The 27633-nt window shown below is 38.5% G+C and overlaps 1 protein-coding gene across 9 annotated transcripts in view; it reads right to left on the minus strand.

Annotated features, from left to right (window-relative positions):
- RYR2 (ryanodine receptor 2) overlaps positions 1-27633 on the minus strand; it is a 757942-nt gene that overhangs the window by 484176 nt on the left and 246133 nt on the right. For all 9 annotated transcript variants that reach the window (XM_023240368.2, XM_023240367.2, XM_023240360.2 and 6 more), the window contains exon 3: positions 6789-6893. In XM_023240368.2, the coding sequence (XP_023096136.2) occupies positions 6789-6893 (105 nt within the window). The remainder of the gene's footprint in view (positions 1-6788; positions 6894-27633) is intronic.

Below are 27633 nucleotides of genomic sequence, written 5' to 3' on the forward strand. Positions count from 1 at the left end.
TACACAAGGGTTCCTTTTGTTCCACATTCTTGCCAACACTTGTTTCTTGAGTTTTTGATTTTAGCCATTCTGACAGGTGTGAGGTGATATATCTCATTGTGGTTTTGGTTAGCATTTCTCTGATGATAAATGATGGTGAGCACCTTTTCATCTTTTATACATTTAGCCATCTGTAGGTCTTCTTTGGAGAAATGTCTGTTCATGTCTTCTGCCCATTTTTTAATTGAATTATTTGTTTTTTAGGTGTGGAGTCATATAAGTTCTTTATATATTTTGGAAACTAGCCCTTTACTGGATATGGCATTTGCAAATATCTTTTCCATTTCCATAGCTTGCCTTTAAGTTTTGTTGATTGTTTCCTTTGCTGTGCAGAAGCTTTTTATTTTGATGTAGTCCCAACAGTTTAGTTTCGCTTTTGCTTCCCTAGCCTCAGGAGACATATCTAGAAAGAAGTTGCTACAGCTAATGTCAAAGAAGTTACTTTTAACATACCATTAATCAAGCAAGTAAATAAACAAATGAAGACATATATATTTATCTATATTTATAAAATTTATTTATTCCCTACCATATTCCAGGCAGGCATCATGCTGAAGCAAAAATAAAAATTGTGGGGCGCCTGGATGGCTCAGCTGTTTAAGAGTCCGACTTCGGCTCAGGTCATGATTTTGCAGTCTGTGAGTTTGAGCCCCGTGTCAGGCTCTGTGCTGACAGCTCAGAGCCTGGAACCTGCTTTGGATTCTGTGTCTCCCTCTGTCAGCTTTCCCCCATCCTCCTGCTCACACTCTGTCTCTCTCTCTCTCTCTCTCTCTCTCTCTCTCTCTCTCTCTCTCAAAAACAAATAAACATTAAAAAAATTAAAAATAAGAAAAATAAAAATGGTGAGTGTGGTATTATTTTTCTTTACTGAAAAGTATCTTGGTCCAGTCTTTGGATCTGGTCTCTTCAGCATCTACTGCCATGACACTATTTAAAAGTGTAATACTAATCATCCATTTCATTCTGTGTTTTAATAAAGACTTAGGACATGCAGAGCAGTAACATATTTAAAAATTAATGAACATCAAGGGTTTAAGTCAACTTCACTTTTTTTCCAATGAGTCACTAGCTTAGCAATTAGAGAAACTCATTTTTAAAAATGTACAGAACACAACCTATCTCATATGAACCATAAGCATGGTTTGTTAACCCTTCATCTTTCCACCACACTATCCTAAACCACTTTAATGAAGAGGAAAGCAAAAGGAAAAAAATCAATATGGAAATAAAACTCAACCAGGGTGGACACAACATGAGCTCTTTTAATTTCTGACCTGCCTGATAGTTTGAAAAAATAAGTCTTTTATATGCAGTGCACTGAGCATATACCAAAATATAAGAATAAGGATATAAAAGAAACATTAAGATCTACTTTTGGAATGCCCAATTAATATTAAAAACTCAAAAAACTCTTCAGAGAATACAGTCTTTTAAATATGTCTTAAATATTTTAAATGTCTTAAATATGAATTGGTGTGTATATATAAGATAGACTGAAATTGACACTGATCGGTTTGCAAAAAAGGATATTTTTCAGTCCTTATCCAACTAGATTTCTCTGATTTTCATCTGATCTTGTCAACAACATCTTCCAACGACATCACAGAAGTAGCAGGCTGAATAATGGTACCCCGAAGACATCCACGTCCTAATCCCCAGAATCTGTAAGTATGTTACATGATACACGTGGCTCGTTTCGAAGATAGAGGACTGGCCACAGATGAAAAACGTGAACTAGAAAAGGCAAGGAAACAGATTCTTCCCCAGAGTCCTACAGGGACTCCAGTCCTGCCGACACCTTGACTGCTGCCTGCTGAGAATAAATGTAGATGTGTGACCTCAAGAACTGGAATAAATTTATGGTGTCTCAAGCCCTCCGGTGCGTGGTAATTTGTCACCGCAGCCACAGAAACCAATATATGTGGCTTCTGCGACTGTTTTCTCCCGGTTCTCCTCATCTCTCAGACTCTATCTTCCCAGAGCCTTCCATGGGGTCCATCCCTTTTCTTCCCACTGATTTAACAGTGATGCCACCTCGGGCTCTGCCACTGCTCTTATTACATGGATATTCCATAATAAAGAGCTTAAAAGCATAGACTTCAGAGCCCAAAGGATAGAGATTTGTACCCCAGCCCCTCCACATGCTAGCCAGGTGATCTTTTCAGATATTGTGGTTTTCAGGTCTGGACATTCCAGTTGGTTCCTTTGAATAATTCTTCAATGTTAAGTATTTGAAACTTCTATTTCATTGAACATAGTTGTAATAACTACTTTAAACCTTTGGTAAGATCATCTCGGGGTTGTTCTTAGTTGTTTTTTGTGTTTATTTTTTTTCTCTTTCCACTATTCTATATGGAAAGTGCCTGTCTGTTCTCCTGTGAAATGGAATCCTTAAAGTATACATTAAACAAGTACAACTGTATGGAGAAAGTATTCATTAAAAATGTTTGTGAATTAACAACGGTATAATAAAATAGCCAAAAGCGCAAGATCACCTAACTCATTAAACTGTACTAACCACAACACACATAGCAAATGCTATCACAGACTCTACAGTTTAACATAATTGTGCCATCAGCATACTGGCAGAACTATGGAGGGTTGGAATGTCGGAGGAAGAGGGACCCAGAGCCAGACTAACCACGACTGCAAAGAATAGGCCAAGTCCAGGGAAAAGGCAGTAAGAAATTAGTACCAGTTCTCCCAAGGGAGTATACAGGGATGAGAAAAAGAATAAGTAAAAGAATATCAATAGCCACTGTTAAATGTACGCTAAACAGTCTACACGCACCATAATGTAATAACCACCAAACCTGATGGCAAAGACTTACCTTCCCCAAAGCCACAGAAGAATACGTAGCTGAGCTCGTATTCTAAAATATTTCTCTAATTCTATAAAGCCCTGCTACTGGCCCTGTGCTATATACCACCAGCCTGCAAAATAAATCTGAACTGTGAGAAGACATTGACAGATGTGGATTCACAAACAGACAAGTTATAGACCCAGGAGAAGGACAGAAGGAGCAACAGAAGCGAGGATGTACATGTACAGAAGCCCAGGGATGGGCACTGCTCCAGCGATCATTTTCCTTTTCTTGTTTTACATATTTTATCTCCACCCTCAAAATGTTAAAGGCTCTAGGAGCAGCTACTCAGATCAACAGGTCTTAGTTTATTTAATATCGATATGCTTTGAATAAGAATAAAAAGCTGAATGATAGTCAATGGATAAATACATGATCTAGATCTGTCTTATTACACATTTTTTTATTAAACAGATACTTCAGGGGCGCCTGGGTGGCGCAGTCGGTTAAGCGTCCGACTTCAGCCAGGTCACGATCTCGCGGTCCGGGAGTTCGAGCCCCGCGTCAGGCTCTGGGCTGATGGCTCGGAGCCTGGAGCCTGTTTCTGATTCTGTGTCTCCCTCTCTCTCTGCCCCTCTCCCATTCATGCTCTGTCTCTCTCTGTCCCAAAAATAAATAAACGTTGGAAAAAAAAAATTAAAAAAAAAAAAAAAACCAGATACTTCAGAAAATCCCTTCAGATAAAATCCCTCAGAATGCTCTTGTGCCACAAAAATGTTACTTCTTTTACGAACAGTCACAATAAGCAACTCTGTGGAATCAAACCTTCACAAATGAGGTAATATTTTTGCCCTGTTTCATCTTACACATACCCTTTTGCTATCAGTAATTTTCATAATGTGTTTTGGCACCAATGATGTTGGGAATTTCTTGCTTGGTTCCTGAAGCTTTATGAAAACCATGCATTTATTCAGAGAGATTCAAGAACATGAGCAATAATGAAAAAGGATGGCTTTAGATGGAAATTTTTTTCCTTATCTTCAAGTGTGTTCAGATTGCTATGCGCACATGACAGCATTTTGGACATTAAATGGTATTATGCAATTTACTGAATCACATAAGGAATTTAGAAGGAATTATTTTTTAGAAGAAGAACAAGGCTCTGTTGATGATGAGAAAAATCAGCATGACTCTGTTGACATACTTCCTCCTGGTAACAGTGGATCTTTCCTTAAGCAAATCTGCACAGTTTATGAAGTTGGAGATGATAATTTGCTTGACAAAAGGATTTGCCATAGATTCCTATAATGAATTCAAAGTAGAACTAGTTAGTTATGAGGGTATGGGTACCCTTGGAATCCAAAAGACTTGATTCCTACAAGTGCCAGAAACATCCACCTATCAAATGTGATCAATCAGACATGCCATTTAGCTTGGATTATCACCATTAAGATGGTTGATAACATGGAGAATTTCTATCCTTCTCGGTAAATAGTCATGGTACCAAATCCTGAGCGTTCCCTAACTCTGAAAATTCCAGGGCTACCTCAGAATACCCCCAAATCACGGGGACCACCCCCAAGTCTCTCCAGGACTTAGCCTCTAGCATTATAGCTGGGGTCCACTCTGATAAAATGATACCTGTGCCAAATTAGTTGTTAAATATTCTGAGTATCACTTCAGGGTATCATCAAAACTTCTCTGTGGTCTGGAAGAGTCTTTCTGCCTACAAAATATAGGATCCCCTTGAGGGGAGGACAGTGGTTTCCTCCTAAAAGTTGCTCATCTAAAATTGACACTCAGGTCAATGAAATGGGTCCCTTTCCTATAGCAAATTTTTCTCAATTTATACTTTTGAATTAACGCCTTATGGCAGCTATGCTGATCTTTTTTTTTTTTTAATTTTTTTAACGTTTATTTATTTTTGAGACAGAGAGAGAAAGAGCATGAACGGGGAGGGTCAGAGAGAGAGGGAGACACAGAATCTGAAACAGGCTCCAGGCTCTGAGCCATCAGCACAGAGCCCGACGCGGGGCTCCAACTCACAGACCACGAGATCATGACCTGAGCCGAAGTCGGACGCTTAACCGACTGAGCCACCCAGGCGCCCCTATGCTGATCTTTAAAACATGGTGTTTCACAAATCACATAAATTGCTACCTTAGAAACAGAGAGAAACCTGCAGAGGGGGAACAATTCAAAATAAAATACAGTTAAATAAAATTATTAGGTGGGGGTACAGAAATTCTAATAAATACCTTAAAAACATAACTTCTAAAATGGTAGTTCCAGTACTTCCTATACACGCAGAAAATTTAGAGCTAACCTAGGCTAACCCCATGATTTGGGAGGGATAAGACATCGTTTCAAATATGTTAAATTTAGAAAAGTGAGTTTAGCAACATAAAATTTAAATTTATGACCCTTTCATCATAAGCTGGTATCTACAAAGATAAGTAAAAATATACTATACTATATTATATTAATTATACATATAATTAATTATATACAATATATATAAGCTGGTGTCTACAAATATAAAAAGATAAGATACTACATATATAAGTAAAAATATAAAAATATCCTTTCCTAGATGCTGAGGCAAAAGAAAAATGATTTTTCCTTTTAAAAATAGACTTGAATTTCAAAGCTGACATGCTTCAGTGCTGTTTAAAAATCAGAAGAGGTTATTCCAGGTAGAAACAAACCTAGCTGAACTGAGAAATGGTTTACTCCTCTGTAAGCCTATTTTAAAAGCTTTGCAATAAAGAGAATTAAAAAAAAAAACTTTATATAGTTTAATACAGTAATTTCAAACTTTTGTAACCAAAAATGAACTCAAAAAAGTTAAAACACACATAATATACTTGGACCTTTTGTAAAGTAAGTTTTTTTTCTACCATCAAATACAAATCACTCAAGTTTCTCCTCCATAGTTACTGGTATACGATTAACATTTAAAACAAATTTGGAATTGATGCACAAACCAATTAAATTTTGTGTAATACTAAATTTTTAAAAATTACAAGGCTAATGAAAATGCATCACATCCTAACTCATTTTCTGTAGAACTAGGTGTTATTTTTCAACGCTCTTACTCATCTAAACTGGAACAATGATTAAAAACAATAGCAGTAACACATAGAACAGTAATGGCAAGAGAAAATTTTCAGTTTCAGTCCTGGAAATGGTGTACTTTCTTAAACTATACACTGCAGTAATTATAGCACCATAAATAAATAAATGAACAAACAACAAAAAAAAAACCCACAAGAAACCAAAATTTGGCCATCCATCCTCTGGCTTAATTTTAAACTTTAATGAATTGGTTAAGAATTGAAAGCAGTGCAGAAATCAGTCGTAGCAAGTTACAGCATGGAAAAAAAATTTAAATTGCCAAATATGCTACAAAGAAAAATGTCTTCATTAGGGGACAGAATAAGAATTCCAATATTCAGAAGAAAATTATTAGCTGCTTGCAAAACTCCGACTGACTGAAGCCCTATCACCCTAATTTTATTTCTTAAAGTATAGAAGAGTGCCATGAAATTTTACTTGCCATAAAGAAGCTTGGAACATAGTCAACATGGTTAGGGGCATTTGAAAATGACATGAAGATTAATGACAAATAGCCATGCATAAAGCAACTAATTAAAATGGTAACAATAACAGCTCTGAAAATGTACGAAAACACACAAATGCTAAAAGAAAGGTTCTGTTTTAAACCACAGACATAAGCATGAGGTTCAACGACACACATCATCTTGAGGTTGGATTTTTTTTTAAGTTAAGACATCACAGGACTGCTGGATAAAGCAGGAAGTCAAACTTAAGGAAATCACAAGTAAAACACATTGGCTTATTTTAGCAAAAAGAAGATATCCAATACCTATGAAAGAAATCATTCATTAAAATACCGTAAGTATACATAAATTAAGTACTTGCCCCTTCTGATTTCTCCACTGTGTTAGCCAGCATCTCCTGTAGGGCCCGGACAGAGAGAGACTGTTCCAGCACAAAAGTGCAGATGGAGAGGTCTGGGGGAACATTCTGTGTGGAAAGAGGGAGAGAAGCCATTGTCATCATCTTCACTGTCATTGTCGTCATCATCATCAAGCAGTCGGACCCAATTTACTTTATTAAACTTCAGTTTCTTTCATAAAAAAAAGATTACTTATAAATTCTCTATGATCAGCTCCTCAATCACTGAAATACATTATCTAATCTGCTCACACTTAATCCACATTTTAATTTACGGATAACAACAGCCACGGTGTACCGAGTGCCTACTCACTTAGGCACTGCACTCAGAGCTTTATCAAAAACCTGTGTGGTCATCCATGGTAAGGATGATTACTATTGTTATGTGGATTAAAAAACAGAGAAGTTAGGTTACTTTTCCAAAGTCACAATTACTAAGTTTTTCAAGGCAGTATTAAAAATCCTGATTTCTTGGACTTCCAAGCATTCTCCTAACCTACCGAGCAGTCAGCTGATAAAAAACACAAACCACAGAATAATACTTGCTTCAAACTATCCAAGTTAATAAATATAAAACTGAATTGGTACAAAATAGTCATTTACACAGGCTTCTCTTCATCCAGAAAAAAGACAGTTACTTTGTTTTACTCAAGTTGGATATATATTTGGCCTCTAACTAGAGACGTGGCAATTTGACTTCTGCTCTGTCTTGGAGTGGGGTGGGGAGTGTGTATTTTCCCTTTCTCTTTCCTTCCTTTAAAACTTCCACTCCAATCAATAACTCCATAAATTGTGAAAATCCCAAAAGGTTAACTATCAAGGTGGTGAAGAAAACAGGGTAGAACTGACTGGTGAGTTAGACACAACTATCCCAATCAGGAGCAAGTATATTATCGTTCATGAACGCTTTTTGCTTTAGATAAGCAGGATCCAGTGGGCAATCCAACCGGGTCTGGGAAGAGGCTCAAAGGAGGATTTTCCTAACAGAAGACCATTATGAATACATTACACAGTACATGCAAGTGACACAATGTCTTCTTCACAAAACGAACATTAGGAAGACAATTCTAACTTGATGTAATGAATCAAAATTACAATTTTTCATGTCTAAATATTTATTAAATTGAATCACTACCACTAAAATGATTCTTATCATCAGAGAATGATACTTGATGGTTCCAAGGAAAATGGAGAACCAGGGTTCCAGAATTAAAATTCTTTTGTGGATGAAGTGAACATACAATCTTGGTCACTAAGGTTACTCATACCCCACAAACCTTCCTGGCACCCATGTATGTATATATGTATGTATGTATCTATCTATCTTTCCTTCCTTCCTCCCTAAATCTTTTTTTTAATCTATTTTTGAGAGAGAGAGAGAGAGAGGCGCAGAGAGAGAGAAAGAGAAACAGGGGATCCAAAGTGGGGTCTGCACTCACAGCAGGGAGCCCAATGAGGGGCTCAAACTCATGAACCGTGAGATCATGACCTGAGCCAAAGTTGGACACTAATCCAACTGAGCCACCCAGGCCTCCCTGTTACTTATCTTCTTTTAAGATTATTTATTCATTTTTGAGAGAGAGAAAGAAAGACACAGTAGGGGAGGGATAGAGAGGGAGAGAAAGAGAATCCCAAGCAGGCTCCACACCGTTTGCCTAGAGCCTGACATGGGGCTCAATCCCGTGAACTGTGAGATCATGGCCTGAGCCGAAATCAAGAGTCAGATGCTTAACTGACTGAGTCACCCACATACCCCTGTTCTTTATTTTTTCTTTGTTTAATATGAAATTTATTGCCAAATTGGTTTCCATACAACACCCAGTGCTCATCCCAACTGTTCTTTATTTTTTCAATGAAATTCCCTTCGTTGGATTCCTCTATTCTCCTATTCAGGGCTTCTGATGCCCCCAAATTTCCTTCCATTCCTTCTCAGACTACCTCAAGTAGTCATCAAAGCAAACACCCAGATCTGGGCATAGCTACTGCTTTCACAGTCTGCAGTCAGCTGGACAAGGGCTCCCTTTCCAAAACCCCCAGATGAAAGACTAGAGCCTAGGCAAGAACTTCTCTTTTACTATGACATTAGGAAAAATTCTTTTAAATTTAACTTTCTCGGGTCTAACTATATTAACTGCAATTTATCGGACCAAGACAAAGGCCAATGGGGGGAAAAATCTGTTACTCAAAGCATTTATTCCATTCTTATCCATTTAATTGTGAGAGTTTGGAAGCTATACCAACAGGGCGGGTAGACTACCATGTTATTAAATGGTGTGCTAGTAAACCAATTTCTCAGGGGGAAAAAATGCCTTGATGGGTAGCATTTGCCCATTTCTGTGACACAAATACTTTAATAATTGCTGATCTCGAGGTCAAAGTTTATAAATCAGCTCATAAAATTCCTAAATATGTAACACATAGCTCTCAGGAATCTACAAGAACTGTTCCCAATGTACCATTGGACTGATTTCAGACCCACATCCATTAGTTGCTTTAGAATGACTATATTAAAACAGTTAAGAGCTTGGATTCTATACACAGTCACCTAAGCAATAATCCTGGCCTCACTACTTACTAGCTGCTAACTTTTCTAATCTTTGGTTTCCTTCCCTGGAAAATGGTTTAGGAATTATAACAACTACACCATCCCCATGGAGTTCCTGTGAAACAGAAGTAAGTAAAAAGGCTTATCACAATGTCAAGAACAGAACAAGAGCTCAAAATAAGGGAGCCATGGTCATTAGTTTTGATTACTGTCCTTCCTCTCTGTGGCACTCAGGAGTACCACTCATGTCTTAAAGCTGACTCTTGGATGGAGTCTGCTTTGGAGAAACAGTGTTTGAAATCACAAATCAGGGGTGCCTGGGTGGCTCCATCGGCTAAGTGTCTGACTTCATCTCATGTCATGATCTCATAGTGTGAGTTCAAGCCCTGCATCAGGTTCTGCACAGTCAGAGAATCCCTACTTGGGATTCTCTCTCTCTCCCTCCCTATCTCTCTCTCTCTCTCTCTCTCTCTCTCTCTCTCTCTCTCTCTCTCTCCCCCCCCCCCGCCCCACTCATGCTCTCTCTCTCAAAATAAAGACACTTAAAAAATCATTAATTATGCACCTGTTCATAATATCCAAAATGTTCTAGTATTTTCAAGAAAAGGTAGTTTCTGGTAACATTCAAAAGTTTATACACTGGATGTATTTATTAAATTGTTTCATGCTTCATTTGATCAAAATGTTAAAAGTATGGATCACTACAACAGCTTGCATTTATTTTAAAGACCCTTGAAAAAAACATGAATTTGGAATGTGTTAATCTTGCCACATGAATTTTATCTTGCCACAGCATGACATGCCTGTTACACGTTTTTCTAGACAGTAGGAGTTAGCAGGAGTAAAGGAACAGACAATCCACCAAAGTAGTTCTCTCTCAGACTCAACCCACTTTCTTCCAACCCATCTTTCTCTTCTCCCTCTCTCACTCTCTTTGCCCCTCTCCTCCTCAAAATACACATAGATGTAATAGAAAAGCTGAGAAGAAAATATTGTTTACCCCTTTCGCAAAAATGTGAAATGATACAAACCAAAGCTCTGTAGTATCATGTTTGTTTCGTTCTGAGGAAAAATCATCTGGTTATTTTACGCAACAGAATCATTACTATAACTTGTTATCTTTTATTTTTATTTTTTAAAGTTTATTTTATTTTGAGACAGAGAAAGAGAGTGTGAGTGGAAGAGAGGCAGAGAGGGAGGGAGGGAGGGAGAGAGAGAATCCCACGCAGGCTCTGCATTGTCATCACAGAGGCTGATGCGGGGCTCGAACCCACAAGCCGTGAGATCATGACCTGAGCGAAGCTGGCTGCTTAACTGACTGAGCCACCCAGGTACCCAAACTTGTGAACCACCAAGGGGCGCCTGGGTGGCTCAGTCAGTTAAGCATCCGACTTCAGCTCAGGTCATGATCTCGCGGTTTGTGAGTTTGAGCCCCGCATCGGGCTCTGTGCTGACAGCTCAGAGCCTGGAGCCTGCCTCTGTTTCTGTGTCTTCCCTTCTCTCTCTGCCCCTCCCCCGCTTGTGCTCTATCTCTCTGTGTCCCTCAAAAATAAATAAATGTAAAAAGGAAATTTAAGTGAACCACCAAAAGTATTCCTTAATGTAGATGAATGTTTCTTCAAATAACCTTGAATGTTTTATAGTAGCTAAACCATAACACAGTATTTATGTTAAGCCTTTGTTCCCACTTCCCAAAAATAAAGTTAAGTCAGTGAAAGTTAAGTCAGTTAAGAAAGTTAAGTCAGTTCTTTAGTTACAAACCAACTAAATGGCCGGAAATCAAAGTGACTCCTAACAGCAGGCACAAGAAATAAAGTATTACGTTCTAGAAACCTCAGGCGTGAGAGTCTCATCCCACAAACAGCTGCAAGCTATCATCTTGCCCGCCATCTCTTATTTTTTAAAGTCCTGTTACCAAGAAATCTGAGTTTTCAAACTGCAATATGAGAAAACTTCACAGGGGACCTGGGTGGCTCAGTCGGTTGACCATCCAACTTCAGCTCGGGTCATGATCTCGTGGTTCCTAAGCTGGAGCCCCGCGTCGGGCTCGCTGCTGTCAGCACGGAGCCCACTTTGGATCCTCTGCCCCCACCTCTGCCCCTCCCCGACTTGCGTTCTCCCCAAAGTAAGTAAATATTTTGAAACAAGGGACTCTGCTGTCCTTGCAATGAGTGTGCTCCTAAATCGTGGAAGCCACCCTTATGTTGTATGCTTTCCGTTATAAGGACTTCGAAAGAGACCACGTCAGAATGTAACACTAAGGAGGACAGCACAGCATGTACGTCTGTCTACCTCTTACACATCACACACACATTTCTTTTTCATGCGAAATCAACTCAGAGAAAGTGCTTCTGTCTGAATGTCTACCTGGGCTGCCCAGAACAGTACCCCAAGCGGGCAGGCAAAAGGTTAGCAATACTCTTCACGTAGAGACAACCCCAATTCGATGAGGATATGTGTACGTTCACAAGAATAACAAACCTTAAGCTAGCAGCATGGTTGGGTATCTTTTCTTCTTTTTAAAATACGAATTGGTCGCTGTTCTCCTCTGCCTAACAGCTACCTGGCCTTAAGGGAAGAAAATTCTCCAGAATAACCACATACGGCATCTGGCTTTGTTGGCACTGGAGAGTCTGTGTGAAATCAATTAGGTTTCCAACTGAGGTACCCATCAAGCCATTTGGCTTCCACAGATATATCTGCCTAACCCACTTAAAAAACCTATTGAAACATGCCATTACCTTAACTGAACTGCAACTGGTTATTTGGGACTACATAAGTCACAGCTCATCTCTTATCGCTGTATAAAAACTGCATAGCAACTAACCACTCCATTTTAAAAAAAAAAAAAAAAATTTAAGGTTTTATTATTTATTTTTGAAAGTGACAGAGTGTGAGCAGGGGAGCGGCAGAGAGAGGGAGACACAGAATCTGAAGCAGGCTCCAGGCCCTGAACTGTCAGCACAGAGCCTGATGCAGGCGTGGAACTCGCCAGCCGTGAGATGGTGACCTGAGCCAAGGTCGAACGCTTTAAATGACTGAGCCACCCAGGAGCCGCTTAATCACTCCATTTTAGCATCCTCACACCCCTGCTCATGCTTTTCCTCCTTTAGCCTAAAATATCCATTTCCAGGTCTCCACCTATGAAAGCTATTTCATGTTTTTGAATCACACATAAATAGAATTACATATGAAAACATTTTCCTTACTGAAAATTCAAACAATACTAGAAAACTGAAAGCTCTCTCTTCCCAAATTTAATTATACTCATTATCCCTTATCCTTCCTCCCAGGTGTCATCACATGGAGCTTGATGACCTTTTGGCTGTGCCCCTTTCCAGGTCTTTTGTTGTGCACTTACACATATGCTCACATAGAAGCGTACAGAATGGCTTTCCCATTAACGGGCTCCCTTTGTCCAAATTACGCATTTTAAATTACTAATATGTCTTAGAGATCACTGTCTATGAGCCTATCCATATAGGCTCCTCCAAGACTGCTAGAGAATCTACATGTATCATATTCCTTCTGAAGACTGGTTCAAGTTCTCTGCCATGTAACACGGTTACTCAACTTGGACCCTCACCCTCCCAGCCACCGCTTGACCAGCCTGATGTGGTAGCTTACAACACACAGTGTTCACTGTTCAATGAGTTGACCTCAACCTCTGATTCCAAGTGTTTCTGCCTACAGGGATGTAGGTAGTCATAGCCCAAATGGCAGATCTCTACTTTTGCTTCTGTTTTAGTACTCCTGACACAAAGACAGGTTGCTTCACCTTTATGCAGTGACTTCCAAGTGTGCTCCACATAACCTGTGGGGTAACTCAGATATCACAAAATGTATTTTGAAAATCAATGAGATGTTAGCTCATGGCAGTTCGACAGCATAAGAAAAAGAGCAAGACAGTGTATCAGAGGACGTGGCGCTCAGACCCAGGGCGTAGCTAGCCAAGGGACTGTAGGTAAATCAGTCTGAGCTCTCCCATCTGTGTAAGTGGCAAAATGCTTTTCATATTTCAGAGAATTGTTCTGAGGTTCAAATAAGAAGATCAGTGCATTATAAACCGAAAAGTGCCAATAAAATATCATTTTTATCTGCCTAATTTAAGAAAAACCTAAATCAGATAGAAAGCTCAGAATCGCAGAGATGTAAATTAAGAGAAGAACCAACGTTCTATCAAGAAATGTGAAGACAGTATATTTTAGAGTGGAGCAGATGGTCTGAAGTTGAGACAGATTTGTTTTTGCTCAGCTACCCATCTGCTGAGTGGCCTTTGGCAAGGGACTGTAACCACGGAGGGTCAACTTCTCCATGAACTATGGAGGTACCAAAATGTATCTTCTCCAAAAAATAAAGTTGTTTTTTTTTTTTTAAGCTGCCAAGTAGAAACAGGAAACAGACAAAATTTCACCTACCAGATGGGGAATAATATTCTTTAAAATGTTTACATATTCCACCATTCCAATAAAATTATGGTGTTGTATCCCATTGACTTACATGAAGTACTGTAAAAGGTATTATCAAGCAGGATATAAGAAAAATCCTGGTTCACTTTTTCCTCTTTATATGTCTTCAAAACTCCAATCATAACACTTCACTATATCCCCAGCCTGCCAATGTGGTTATTACAAGACTTTCACACCTTTCTATGAGAGTTCACAGGTCTGGGTAGTTTTTCTTGTCATATTCTTTTTCCCTTCATCCCACTTTGCACCAAAGATTAACATGAAATTGCCTTAGAGAAAGAAACATTTATCCTATGTAAACTCATTTTCAGCTTTGTAATAGACAAGGCTAAATGCGATCATAACAGATAAAACTGATTATGTCTGGGTTTCCCGGGGTCTAAAGGCTTTGAATCTCTTCAGAAAAACTCAAGCCATTCCACTTGGCGTTCTTGACAACATGGGTCCAGGTGGAGAAGGATCTTTCAGGAGGTTTAAATGACTGGTAATTAGTGTAAATCACCACTACAAAGAGCCATAGCTCTACCAATTCAGCAGTTTATCACGAAAATCCCGAGTGACTTCATAGGGTTTCATATGATTTGCTCGCGTGTTCATTTCACCCACTGGCACATATCTTTTTATACAATGTCCTTTAAACACAATATTAAGTAGATACGCCAATCTATCTTCTTTGTACAATTACTTTAACATTCAGATGACTCAAAGGCGTCAGTGCAAAGAGAGAGGTACACTAGTTTGACATTCCATCACACATTACCTCTCCCATTCTAATGACACCCAGGAATATGATCTCAGATCGAATCTGCTCTCACATCTTGAGAGGGAGCCACAGTTGGGCAGAACACAAGTACATGACATTTTGAAAGCAAAACACTCAAAAAGAAACCAAAAGAGAGATTTCCGCTATGAATTAAGACTCCATATGAAGGTATCTTAAAAACCATACATGCTGTTAAGGGTTCACTGGATATAGCCCCCTACTTCTAAACACTGCTAAGTCAAACACCTATCAGTCACAATCTTTAACAAAGCCTAACTCTCCAGACTCTAGGTAATGGCCCACTATGTTATTCGAATTTAAAGCATATAGTTTCTAGTCCTATAAATACACGATGATGCTCCAGGAAGTTGGGCTCCAATTTGAGAAATCCATTAAAAAACTCTAGGGTCCCCACTAAATTCAGAGTTTACAGCTGGAGTAAATACATAAGTAAATGGATGAATACACAAGCCCAAGAAGAAAGTCACCATAAATTATTTTGGAGCAAAGTTTCACTTTGCACCAAAGAGATATTCTTAAGGATTAGCAAAATACATATATGTTCATCACATATGTAGAAAGCATGTGGCATTGTCACGATAGCAAGTATACACTGATAACTAAAACAAAAACAATGTGTGGCCCAAGCATCTGTCCTCTGTAAGGACGAGAAGCTGTGCCACATCACAGAAGGGAGCTCATCTGATTTGGAGCAGATGTCACGTACCCTACGTTGTCTGTGAAAGTGACCCTTTCCAGGAAGACCCAACAGCCCTTCTAGTCTGACTCCATACGTTCCTGAGTGAGGTTGCCAGCATGCAAAATAGTCCCAACCTCTTCAGAGACTCCTGGCTAACCCTGAGTAGTGCGCGCACAAAGAGACACAAAGGACCCAGCACAAAGTAAATCTGAAGCAGGGTTCAAATGGCCTGAACTTTGCACGCACTTCTCCACCCACACACAAGTCCACGTGCTGAGGACAGAAACCTTACTGTTCAAAGTATGCACGTGCAACCATTGCCCTAACTCAATGCTACACACGAACAGGGCAACCTACAGGAATCCAGGCTGAAATAAAAATAAGAATGAAAAGAAAAATTTGAGCACTGACATCAGTGTTAAAACACCACGGAGGAGACATATTACCCAGATTTAGTCCAGGCAAGTTCCTAAAAAAAGAAAAGCCAAACGCAGAAAAGTAACACAACCTTGAAATGGGGAAATCAGAATGTGTTCTTCTGGGGCACCTGGGTGGCTCAGTCGTTTAAGCATCTGATTCTTGGTTTCCACTCAGATCATGATCTCACGGGTTGTGGGATCCAATCCCACGTTGGGCGCACAATTCCAATGGCATTTTTCACAGAAAGAGAGCAAACAATCGTAAAATTTGTATGGAACCACAAAAGACCCCAAAAAGCCAAAGCAATCTGGAGAAAGAATAACAAAGCTAGAGGCATCGTGCTTCCTGGTTTCAAACTAGATGACAAAGGTACTAATCAAAGCAGGATAGGATTGGCAAAAAAAAAAAAAAAAAAAAAAAAAGGCATGTAGATCGATAGAATGGAACAGAGACCCAGAAATAAGCCTATGCATATATAGTCAATTAATTTACAGCAACGGAGCCAAGAATACACAATGGGTAAACAGTAAGCTATATAGGGAAAATCAGATGGCCACATGTAAAAGAATGTAACTGGACCACCCTCTTGCACCACACACAAAAACTAACTCAAAATGTATTAAATCCATGAAGGCAAGACCTGAGACCAGAATACTGCTAGAAGAAAACCTGACATCAGTCTTGGTGAGGAGATTTTGGATTTGACACCAGAAGCGAAGGCAACAAAAGTAAAAACAAATGGGGCTACATCAAACTAAAATGCTTCTACACATCAAAGGAAACCATCAACAAAATGAAAAGACAAAACATTTATCTGATAAGGGATTTATACCCAAAATGTAGGAAGAACGCCTACAACTCAACAGCAAACAAACAATCCAATTTAAAAATGGACGAGGGGCACCTGGGTGGCTCAGTCAGTTAAGCACCTACTTCGGCTCAGGTCACAATCTTGCGGTTGACAAGTTCGAGCCCCGCGTCGGGCTCTGTGCTGACAACTCAGGGCCTGGAGCCTGCTTCGGATTCTGTGTCCCCCCCTCTCTCTCTGCCCCTCCCCCGTTCATGCTCTGTCTCTGTCTCAAAAATAAATATAGACATTGAAAAAAAAATTTTTTTAACAAAAATGGGCAAGAGGACTTGAATACTTTTCCAAAGAACACATTCAAATGGCCAAAAGGTACATAAAGAGGTGTTCTTTATTTTACTGGAATTAAATTAGTATTAACCCAAATATATTGTGAAGTTACATTGATGAGTTACAATAAATTAAAATAATGCATATTTCAATTTCTAGAGTAACTACTAAGAACATGACTCAAAAAATACATAGCAGGGGCGCCTGGGTGGCTCAGTCGGTTGAGCATCCAACTTCGGCTCTGGTCATGATCTCACGGTCTGTGAGTTCAAGCCCCGCGTCGGGCTCTGTGCTGACCGCTCAGAGCCTGGAGCCTGTTTCAGATTCTGTGTCTCCCTCTCTCTTTGACCCTCCCCCATTCATGCTCTGTCTCTCTCTGTCTCAAAAATAAATAAACGTTAAAAAAAATTAAAAAACAAATACATAGCAAAAAATAAGCAAAAGAGGTTTCAAAATGGCATACTAACCATTTTACACAAAAGAAGGAAATGACTAAGGAACAAAAGAACAAAAACAACAACAACAAAGAGGAGGCATAAAACAAAAAATAAAATGACAAAAAATCAAAGTAACCATTCCCTGTATATTTTTCAAGGAAAATATGATGTATATACATACACACACACAAAATAGAATATTATTATTGGGATGGATATTATAAATTATACTTGAATAAAAAATTAATAATATATAAAATACAAACAGAGGAATAACAGAGAAATATTATTCAGCCTTTAAAAAAAAGGGAAGCACCTGGGTGGCTCAGTTGGTTAAGTGTCCAACTCTTGGTTTCCACTCAGGTCACGATCTCACGGTTTGTGGGTTTGAGCCCCACATTGGGCTCTGCAGTGACAGCTTGGAGCCTGCTTGGAATTCTCTCTCTCTCTCTCTCTCTCTCTCTCTCTCTCTCTCTGCCCCTTCCCCACTTGCTCGTGCACTCTCACTCTCTATCAAAAATAATTTTGATAAAATATTTTTTTTAAGGGAAGGAAATCCTGTGGTTTGTGACAACATCAGTGAACCTGGCATTATGTCACGTGAAATCAGTTGGATTCAGTCAAACACTGCATGATTTCATTTACGGGTAAAATCTCTAATCGTCAAACCCACAGAAGCATGTAGCAGAATGACTGTGGCTGGGGGCTAGGGAAAAGGGGGAAATGGGGAGCTCTTGGTCAAGGGGCACCACATTTCAGTTTTGCAAGATGAATAATTCTGCAGATCTAATGTATAGCACAGTAACTGCTACTAACAATACTGTATTGCCTGTTAGAAATTTGCTGAGAGTTCATCTTAAGGGTTCACACCACATAAAAAACAATTTTAACTGTGAGAGGTGAGAGACGTGTTAAACGGCTTGACTGTGGTAATTATTTCACAATGTGTGTGTGTACGTGTGTGTGCATATATGTGAGATATATATGTGTATATATATATATTTTTTATACGTATATATTTTATACCTTAAATATATACAATTTTAATTTGTCAATTACAACCTCAATAAAACTAGGGGGTAAATCCCACTGCCTAGTAAATTACATCCAAGCTCCCTGCCTGGTGTCCATATTCTAGATCCAACCTAAGTTTCCAGCCTATATTTAATGCTTACTATGATTGGGCTACATTGGATAACTCTCTACTCTTCATAAACCTATTTCCTATTCCCATCTTTGTCCTTTGTCCAATTTCTACTCATCCTTCAATGCCAAGCTCAAGTAGTACGTCCGTGCAGCATCTCCTTCTGACTCAAACTGCCTTGTATGATGCATATTTGTATGCAACACATCTTTTCTCACTTTTTAGTAACCTAGAGACTTCCTTACCCTCCACTATGCTTTACTTGTGATATATCTTGTTGAAAAGTCTGAATAGTACTGTCTGTGCTCCATGGGCAAGGCCCATTAAAGAAAAACAATTCTGTGATACATATACCATCTCATTGCAAATGAGCCACTGGAAAAAAAATTGTAAATAAGCCCTAGAAATATTTTTAAATTATATTACTTTTAAATTTTTAACTAAAGATTTTTAAATAAGGTAGATGTGATCTTTCCAAGGTAAATATGTTAAAACAATGCAAAATCTAACATTTCTGTGAAGCCTTAAAAATTCTAATTCATGCTGATTTTAAAAATAATGTTTTTAAGATTGAAGAACACTTTAAAAATCAACATTTTCTGCACAGAATTTAATTACGTTATTTCAGGACCCTTTATTGCAAGAAATTAGATGGATTCATACATACCTACTCCATTCATAGGTAGGTTACTAACCTGAAAAATTTGTTGGATCTTTTTTTTTTTAATTTTTTTTTCAACGTTTTTTATTTTTATTTTTGGGACAGAGAGAGACAGAGCATGAACGGGGGAGGGGCAGAGAGAGAGGGAGACACAGCATCGGAAACAGGCTCCAGGCTCCGAGCCATCAGCCCAGAGCCTGACGCGGGGCTCGAACTCACGGACCGCGAGATCGTGACCTGGCTGAAGTCGGACGCTTAACCGACTGCGCCACCCAGGCGCCCCAGGATCTTTACAGAAGTAAATTCTTTGGTGATAAAATTACACACTTGTAAATCTTTTGTTTGGCAAATGACATAATAAAATTGAACGAATGATGACACGTTTAATCCTAGTAAAAAGATTTAATGATAAAAACGTCCATTAAAATAACCATCCATCTATTTTCTACAAGCTAATCCCAGTTTATATTAATTTCACCCCCATTAACCACACTTTATGTTTATACCCATAATTGCTTAAAGAATGAATGATCTAGTTAAGTTTTCGGTGCCTGCTGAAATACATCTTCATTAGACTGATCTCATTTCCTGCAGAGCACCAGGCCATAATCACCAGTGAAAAGTAAGCACATAATTTATCAGGACTTGAGGAAAGTCTCCATCTCTGTTGAAGAAAACATTCTCATCTTTAAGCGTGAAACTACTCAAACCTTTCCAGTCTATGATACGCCTGAAACACTAACCAACTTAAACAGCTCACACTGAATTGATGCATGCTCAATAGACTAACAATTCAATTATCACAGAATACTCAAATTCAAATTGGGAATCTGAGCACCCGCAAAGCTAGCACTCCTTTTTACATATATAACTTTAGCCATGAACACATTTCAAAAAACAGTGTAAAAACTCAGCTCCTTAAACTAAGATTTATTTTTCCAGGATGCCTGTTTGAACATATTTTTGCCTTTGAAAATTCATGCTGAAATATTTGCTTTCTCAATTTGATTTTTAAATTTGGTTTTTCCTATTAAATTATTCATTATCATCTTTCAGAAGAACTAAACTTTTTTAAAAAGTTCAGGAGGAGAGAGGGAGAGAATCTTAAGCAGACGTCACACTCAGCACAGAGCCAGATGCAGGGTTCGATCCCACTACCTCAGGATCATGACCTGAGCTGAAATCAAGAGCTGGATGCTCAACCACCTGAGCCACCCAGACACCTCTCAAAAGAACTTCTGAAAATTGTGTTAAAAGTGGAATATCGGGATCTCATAAAAATCAACAATATGAAGCCACTGAAGGAAGAAAAATGAATTAAAATGCGATGGTGTAAAACACCTAATTTCTGTAACCTCAAGCAAGAGCATTTCATCAAGTTGGAAACTGGAGTAGAGATTACTGGTCTCCAAACCTCTCTCACTGTATACCCTGTATGACTTCCCTAATGTTGCTTAACCAATTACTACGAATTCAGTAGCAACACAAACTTATCCTCTTCCAGCTATAGAGGTCAGAAGCCTGAAATCTGTTTCATTAGGCTAACATCAAGATCCGAGCAACGGTGGGGGTGCCTGGGTGGCTCAGTCAGTTAAGCATCTGACTTCAGCTCAGGTCATGATCTCACGGTTCATGAGTTCGAGCCCTGCATCAGGCTCTCTACTGACAGCTCTGAGCCTGGAGCCTGCTTCAGATTCTGCCTCTCTCTCTCCCTGCACCCTTTCCCTGCTCATGCTCTTTCTCTCTCTCAAAACTAAACATTAAAAAATATATATATATATGAGCAACGTTGTATTCCTGGTGCCGAAGGGAGGGTTCCCTGCCTTTTTCAGGGGCTACACATCACCTGTATTCCTTGACTTCACCTTCAAAGCATATCCTTCCAATACCAATCTTCATTCACCACAACCTCTTCTCCCATTCCGTAGTCAAGTCTCTGTGACCCTCCCTCTTAGAAGGATACTTCTAATTCCAATCAGAACTTACCCAACTAATCCAGGACAATCTCCTCATGTCAAGATGCTCAGTTTAGCCACATCTGTAAAATCCCCTTTGCCATATAATGCCTTTACAGGTTACAGGGATAAGGACCCAGGTACCTGTGGCATCAATGGAGCCTACCACAAACTCCATAAGCAAATATTTTGAACATAAATTACAAAACAGAACGTATTAAAATACTGTTTTCATCATACATCTGAACTCCAGTACTAATACACATTATAAAATATTACAAATCAAGCTAAAACATTTTCTATAACTTACTTTACTTGAACAGAACAAATTACAGCTGAATATGGTTCATGGTTTTTTAAATCATGGATTAAAAATTTGTAATACAATACTATGAAAGGCTGGTTTCAAGTGAAGTTTAATCTCAAAAGTAATTTGTTTAAGGCTTTTAAAGCTGAAAAAGAGGGGTGCCTGGGTGGCTCAGTCAGTTGAAGTTTGTCTGACTTTGGCTCAGGTCATGAACTTGCAGTCTGTGGGTTCAGGACCCGTTTTGGGCTCTGTGCTGACAGCTCGGAGCCTGGAGCCTGCTTCAGATTCTCTCTCTCCCTTTCTCTCTGCCCCTCTCTCACTTGCGTGTGCTCTCTCTCTCGCTCTCTTTCTCTCTCTCTCAAAAATAAACATTAAAAAAATCTTTAAATAAATAGTTCAGTTCTGAAAAGTCTCACTCTGATGACTCTACACTCTGACTAGTTTATATGGCTCAAGGAACAAGTAAACCACAGGATAAGATTTGTAATTAAAATAAATGTTCTGATAGACTTGAGTGTTTTTGACCGTTTTCTTATCAGATCTAATCACTGTTGTTGTACCTCATAATACAGCTAGCTGGCAAAGCGTTTGTGGAAGCTAAAGAGTTTGTGGAAGTGAAAATACCAACTCTTATTTTCATCTTTTTATTTGTGCCTACATTGCGAGGATAGTTTTCAATTTGTATTCTACAGAATATCGAAACGACAACTGTTCATTTTTTGAGCTAATTTAGATAGAACTAGAATATTTAATAGTAATTATAATAAATAATCATCATGGCTAATACTCAGCTGGCCCCTACTCTGTGCCTGTTGCTGCTGTAAGCATCTGACATTTATTTATTTTATTAATGATTTCAGGAATAGAATTTAGTGATTCATCACATAGAATACCCAGTGCCCATCCCAACAAGTGCCCTTCTGAATGCCCATCCCCCAGTTCGCCCATGCCCCACCCACCTTCCCTGTATTTAAGGAGTCTCTTATGGTTTGTCTCCCTGTTTTTTTCTTTAATTTTTTTAACGTTTATTTTTGAGAGAGACAGAGAGAGACAGAGCATGAGCGGGGGAGGGGCAGAAAGACAGGGAGACACAGAATCCGAAGCAGGCTCCAGGCTCTGAGCTGTCTGCACAGAGCCCAATGCAGGGCTCGAACTCACAAGCAGTGAGATCACGACCTGAGCCAAAGTTGGACACTTAACCAACTGAGTCACCCAGGCATCCCTCCCTCTCTGTTTTTATCTTATTTTTGCTTCCCTAGATTTATTAAGCCAATTCATCTAGGAACTCGTATAAGATAGGTAACTACAAAACTGATACTGTGTTATGATTCACTAAAATCAAACAAATTCTAACTGTGGAACTCTTTTTCATCTTCAGGATTAATCTTGCAAGACTTTCAAACTGTGCCATGTTTGTTGATAAAATCTGGTTTCTTTCTTACTTGTTTTTGAATAAAAATAATACAAAAACATGTTATATTATCTTCCCACACTCACTGAATTGCCTGTACCTCCCAGAGGCAACATTTTAGAGTGGAGACCACTACCAGAGATAGTAGTAAAAGTCTATTATTCTACAGACCACAATAAGGGACAAATAATACTGAGCAGACAGTACAGCTGACGGAAGGCTCATACTTCAACGTAACTATTAATAGTACAAATATAACTTGCAAATATATCTATTTATATTACATTATACATATATTATTTTACAAATATTATATATTACATATAATATATAATGTGGTATTACACTGTATATAGTACTGGGATCAGGAGTTCTCAGAATGTGTATAAATATCAGAAGGAACAAAGCAGACTCTAGGGTTAAAGCACGCAATATTTCAGGAGCCATGAAATTTGACAGAATGCTCCCAGATGGAAAACAGGAACAAAGGACAAATGAGCTTAATAAATAAGGTAGATGACAAAGTTCTATAAGTAAATAAACCAATAAATATACACACAAACTAAAATCATATTGAACATATTCATGACTGCAATTTCAGAATTTCTGTGGAAGTTCTACCTCTGTTCCATGTGACCTTGTCACCATTACACTATGAAAATCTAGACCAGCATTCCACATTGCTTTTCCACTGAAGAACACAAGATACATTCACTGTTGAGTTGACCGTTTAGTTCCTGCTAAAGACAATTCATTGTGTTGTAGTTAGAACTGGATTAGAATTCTAGCTCTTCAACTCAGCTACTGTGGGATCTTGGGTAAATCACCAAAACCCTCTGAACTTCGGATGCTTCCTCACTATGTAAACACTAAGTGAAAGAATACAGAACTCCCGATATACCCAGTGATGCAACAAGTAATAATAATGTTATTAGTCTAAAGCTTAAAAAATTTTTTTATTATTTATTTTTGGAGACACAGTGAGACACAAGATGAGCAGGGGAGGGGGCAGAGAAAGAGGGAGACACAGAATCTGAAGCAGGTTCCGGGCTCTGAGCTGTCAGCAGAGAGTCTAACATGGGGCTCAAACTCACTAACTGTGAGATCATGACCTGAACCGAAGTCAAACGCTTAACCGAGCCACCCAGGCGCCCCTATTTTAAAGCTTTTAAGGTAGAAAAGAAAATACTGGCTGGATTCAAGTACAGTAGACAAATGGCATCTTATCATAAGGAAAAAAAACTATAGAGAAATTAAACTCAACATGGCTCCCAAAGGATTGCTATTTTCTTAGGTTCAAGTTAATGAGTGTTGGGGTAAAACTGTATATCTCAAAGAAGTCAAAATTATCTCTCCACTCATTAAATGATATATTTTTATTGTAATGAATCATCATATTAAGGCATGATGGATACAGAAGAAACAATGTGTTAGAACTCAGAAGGCCCACATTTTAGTCTTGATAGATGTAAACAGATGACCAGAAAATTAGTAAAATGGTTTTTAATCCTATCCGCTACTCTAGGTGATTATAACTGACTACTCCATAGTCCAGTCTTATAAATATTTTAAGTTTCTTGCCTCAGTTTAATTGTGAGTCATTAGTGTCTTCATCCACACACTTACTCCTCCATTTATGAGGGCAGCATTAGTAAAATAGTCAAGAAAATTTTTTATTTATTGCTAACATTTCCTCTATGGCCAAAGTCTGCAGACTAGGCTCCCACCATTATCTTCTAGGCCCTCATAGTTTTACTGAATAAGTAGCATATCCTCAAAAGAACATATGTAAAGAAATACGTTTTAAATAAAATAAACACCCAACCCATGAATCCATCAAGTAGGTTCAGATACGCATTATGAGTGGGGTGCCTGGGTGGCTCAGTTGGTTAAGCGGCTGACTCTGGTTTTGGCTCAGGTCATGATCTCATGGTTTCGTGAGTTTGAGCCTTGTGTGGGGCTCTGCTCTGGCAGCACTGAACCTGCTTGGGATTCTCTCTCTCCTTCTCTCTCCCCCCCTCCCCCACTCACGCTGTCTCTGTCTCTCTGAAATAAAAAAACTAAAAAACAAAATACACATTATGAGTGATTTTCGAGGTCCCTGTGTACCTTTACCCAATAGCATTCCCTTGCTTTTTTTAATAAGATTATCACAAATTTCTGTAACCTACACAATATATTGTTTAAATTTGGTTGCTGGCATTTGCCCTTTAAATAATTAAAAACATGTATTATATATTCTTTCATAATTTTTTGGTGGTGCAATAGTACATTTCTGGGATCCATCCATGTTGATGGCAATACATGTTGTTCATCCGTTTTTTATTGCTCTAGTCTGCTTATAACTATAGCTCAATTTGTTTACTCTGATGCTATTTCCAATTATTTTCATATCAACAATACTACAACAGATATTCTTATATGTGCTTCCTTGTGCTCACACATTTTCCTGAAGTATGTACCTAAGAGTGAAATAAATTACAGTGTTCCTACATATTCGAGTTTACTAGTTACAGTTTTCCCGTATACATTCCTGCCAGCAGTGGGCGAAAATTCCTGCCACTCCAAATTCTTGCCCACAATGATACTGCCAATCTGTAAAATGGTACTTTACTGTGCTTTTAATTTTCAGGTCCCCAGTTATTAATACGGCTGATAATGTGTCCGTAGTATCATGGTTCATCTGTACTTCCCGTTCTATGAAACCCCTATTCCTGTGCATCTTTTTTTTTTTTTTTTTCTATTAGGGTATTTGTCATTCTCATATTGATTAGCAGCAGTACTCAATGTATTCTGGACACTTCTAGGTCTTAAATTTTACATTTTGGCACACAGCAAACCAAATAGTAAAACTGGGTTTTCCTTTAGTGGTCTGTTCCCCACACATAGAAATGGAAGAAGCCCTAAGATGATAGCCAAATGACCTTGGGGATGCACAGAATGATCTAATAATAAATAGCCTTGGAATCAGAAAGCCCAAGTGACAGAACACATACGCAGCAGAGTGGAGTTTTCCTCTTTCCCTAACAGCAATTTACATCTGTGTGGTCCTGTACGTATTGTCAACGTACTTTAGGTACTTTATGTGATGCTCAAAACAATTTGTGATGGATGAGGAAAATGAACGATCACTGGCATTTTACACCTAAGAAAATAAGTTGATGAAGGGATGTGCCCAAAATGCAAAGAGGGTGGAGGCAAGTCCAAGTCTCCTGACCTCCAGTCCACCACGCCTTCCTCAACATCGTATTATCTTCCCCGTAAGGAATGAACGCTGCCAAAGCAGGAAAGAGGGCATGTTTTGAAAGTGCGACTCATCCATGTAATGTACTTGTAGCTACTTCTTATAAAGGGATTATATTGTACTCAGAACTGTATTGTAAAGTGAGGTCCATTATAGGTACAGAGATAGAACTGGCACAATCTATATCCCTCCCACACCACTAACGCTCTGTTAAGTCAAGATTTTCCCTAAACACAGATCTCTTACCCCTCGTGTAAGATTTACACACACACAGAAAAAATGGCCATGGCGTATGAATATCTAGCTGGATAAAAAGATACGTGGAGTCGGCTTCGGGAGTCTATGTTCTCAAGCAATATGACAGTCATATAAGTAGAGCACACACCAAATGTATCCGAATCATCCCTGAGGCAGCTTTAAAAACTGGACAAAACCTCTACACTCCCTATGACTGCAAATACTATCCTAACATATATGTCTGGTGGGAAAAAGCAAGGATTAGGTACATACGTGTATTTGATTCCATGAATGCATAAAGTTTTCAGGTCACAAAAACACAAGTTTTCTTCTAAAAATAAAATTTAGGGGCACCTGGATGGCTCAATCGGTTGAGTGTTCGAGTCTTGATTTGGGCTCAAGTCATGATCTCATGATTTGTGAGATCAAGCCCTGAATTAGACACCGTGCTGACAGAGTAGAACCTGCTTGGGATTCTCCCTCCCTCCCTCTCTGCTCCTTCCCCACTCACGTTGTCTCTGTCTCTCTCAAAATAAATAAAAAGAAACTTAATAAAAATAAAAAATAAAAATAAAATTTAAAAGGACAACCAGAGCCATTTTCAAATGACTACATAATATTTTTAATTACTAAATAATTAAACTCTCGGGAACTTTAATATAGTGATACTCCTATCAGTCAGAGGTAGGAAGGAGACTGTCACTGTATCTTCTAAATTCTGTACCAGGCAATTATACTGCCTATTCAAAGAAAAAAATGTAATACAAAACTCTCCCATCTCATATCAAAATTAATTCCATAAAGATTAGAAACAGAAGAAACTAAGAAAATTCTAGAAGAAAATACCAACCTCATTACTAAGAAATCAGTACTGTTTAAAAATATGAGGGAAAAATCCTAAATAAGAACATTTCTAATTGTAACAAGGAAGCTCTGATCTTAGCAAAGAGGGCTACTTAACTTTTTTAGCACATATCAACTACTTGGAAAGTTCTGGAATTATGAAGATTACAAATTGTTTCCCATGGTGACTGGTAATGTCTTTTCTACCATCCATATTAAATAGAGTTCCTGCAATAACTTTACCACAACATTTTGTCTTGAATTCTTTAACAAAGAGTATGCTATAAACAATATGTATATCTCTTTTGAGAGGACAAGAAACTACAAATTCTAAATATCTGCAGGCTTGAGTTTTACAGAGATAAGAAGTATGTATTCAATGGTGGAAGCTCTCAGCTACGTATAAGGTAGAGAAAAGCAGAGGTCTTTTCTTCAGTCTCCAAGTAGAATTTTAATTGAGATTATAGGGTTTTTTTTTAATCCGTTAATTATTTGATTCTATTTATTGGTGTTTAAGGCATGTAAGGCAATCATCAGT

Source organism: Felis catus, chromosome D2 (assembly GCF_018350175.1).
Source record: "Felis catus isolate Fca126 chromosome D2, F.catus_Fca126_mat1.0, whole genome shotgun sequence".
Lineage (NCBI taxonomy): Eukaryota > Metazoa > Chordata > Mammalia > Carnivora > Felidae > Felis > Felis catus.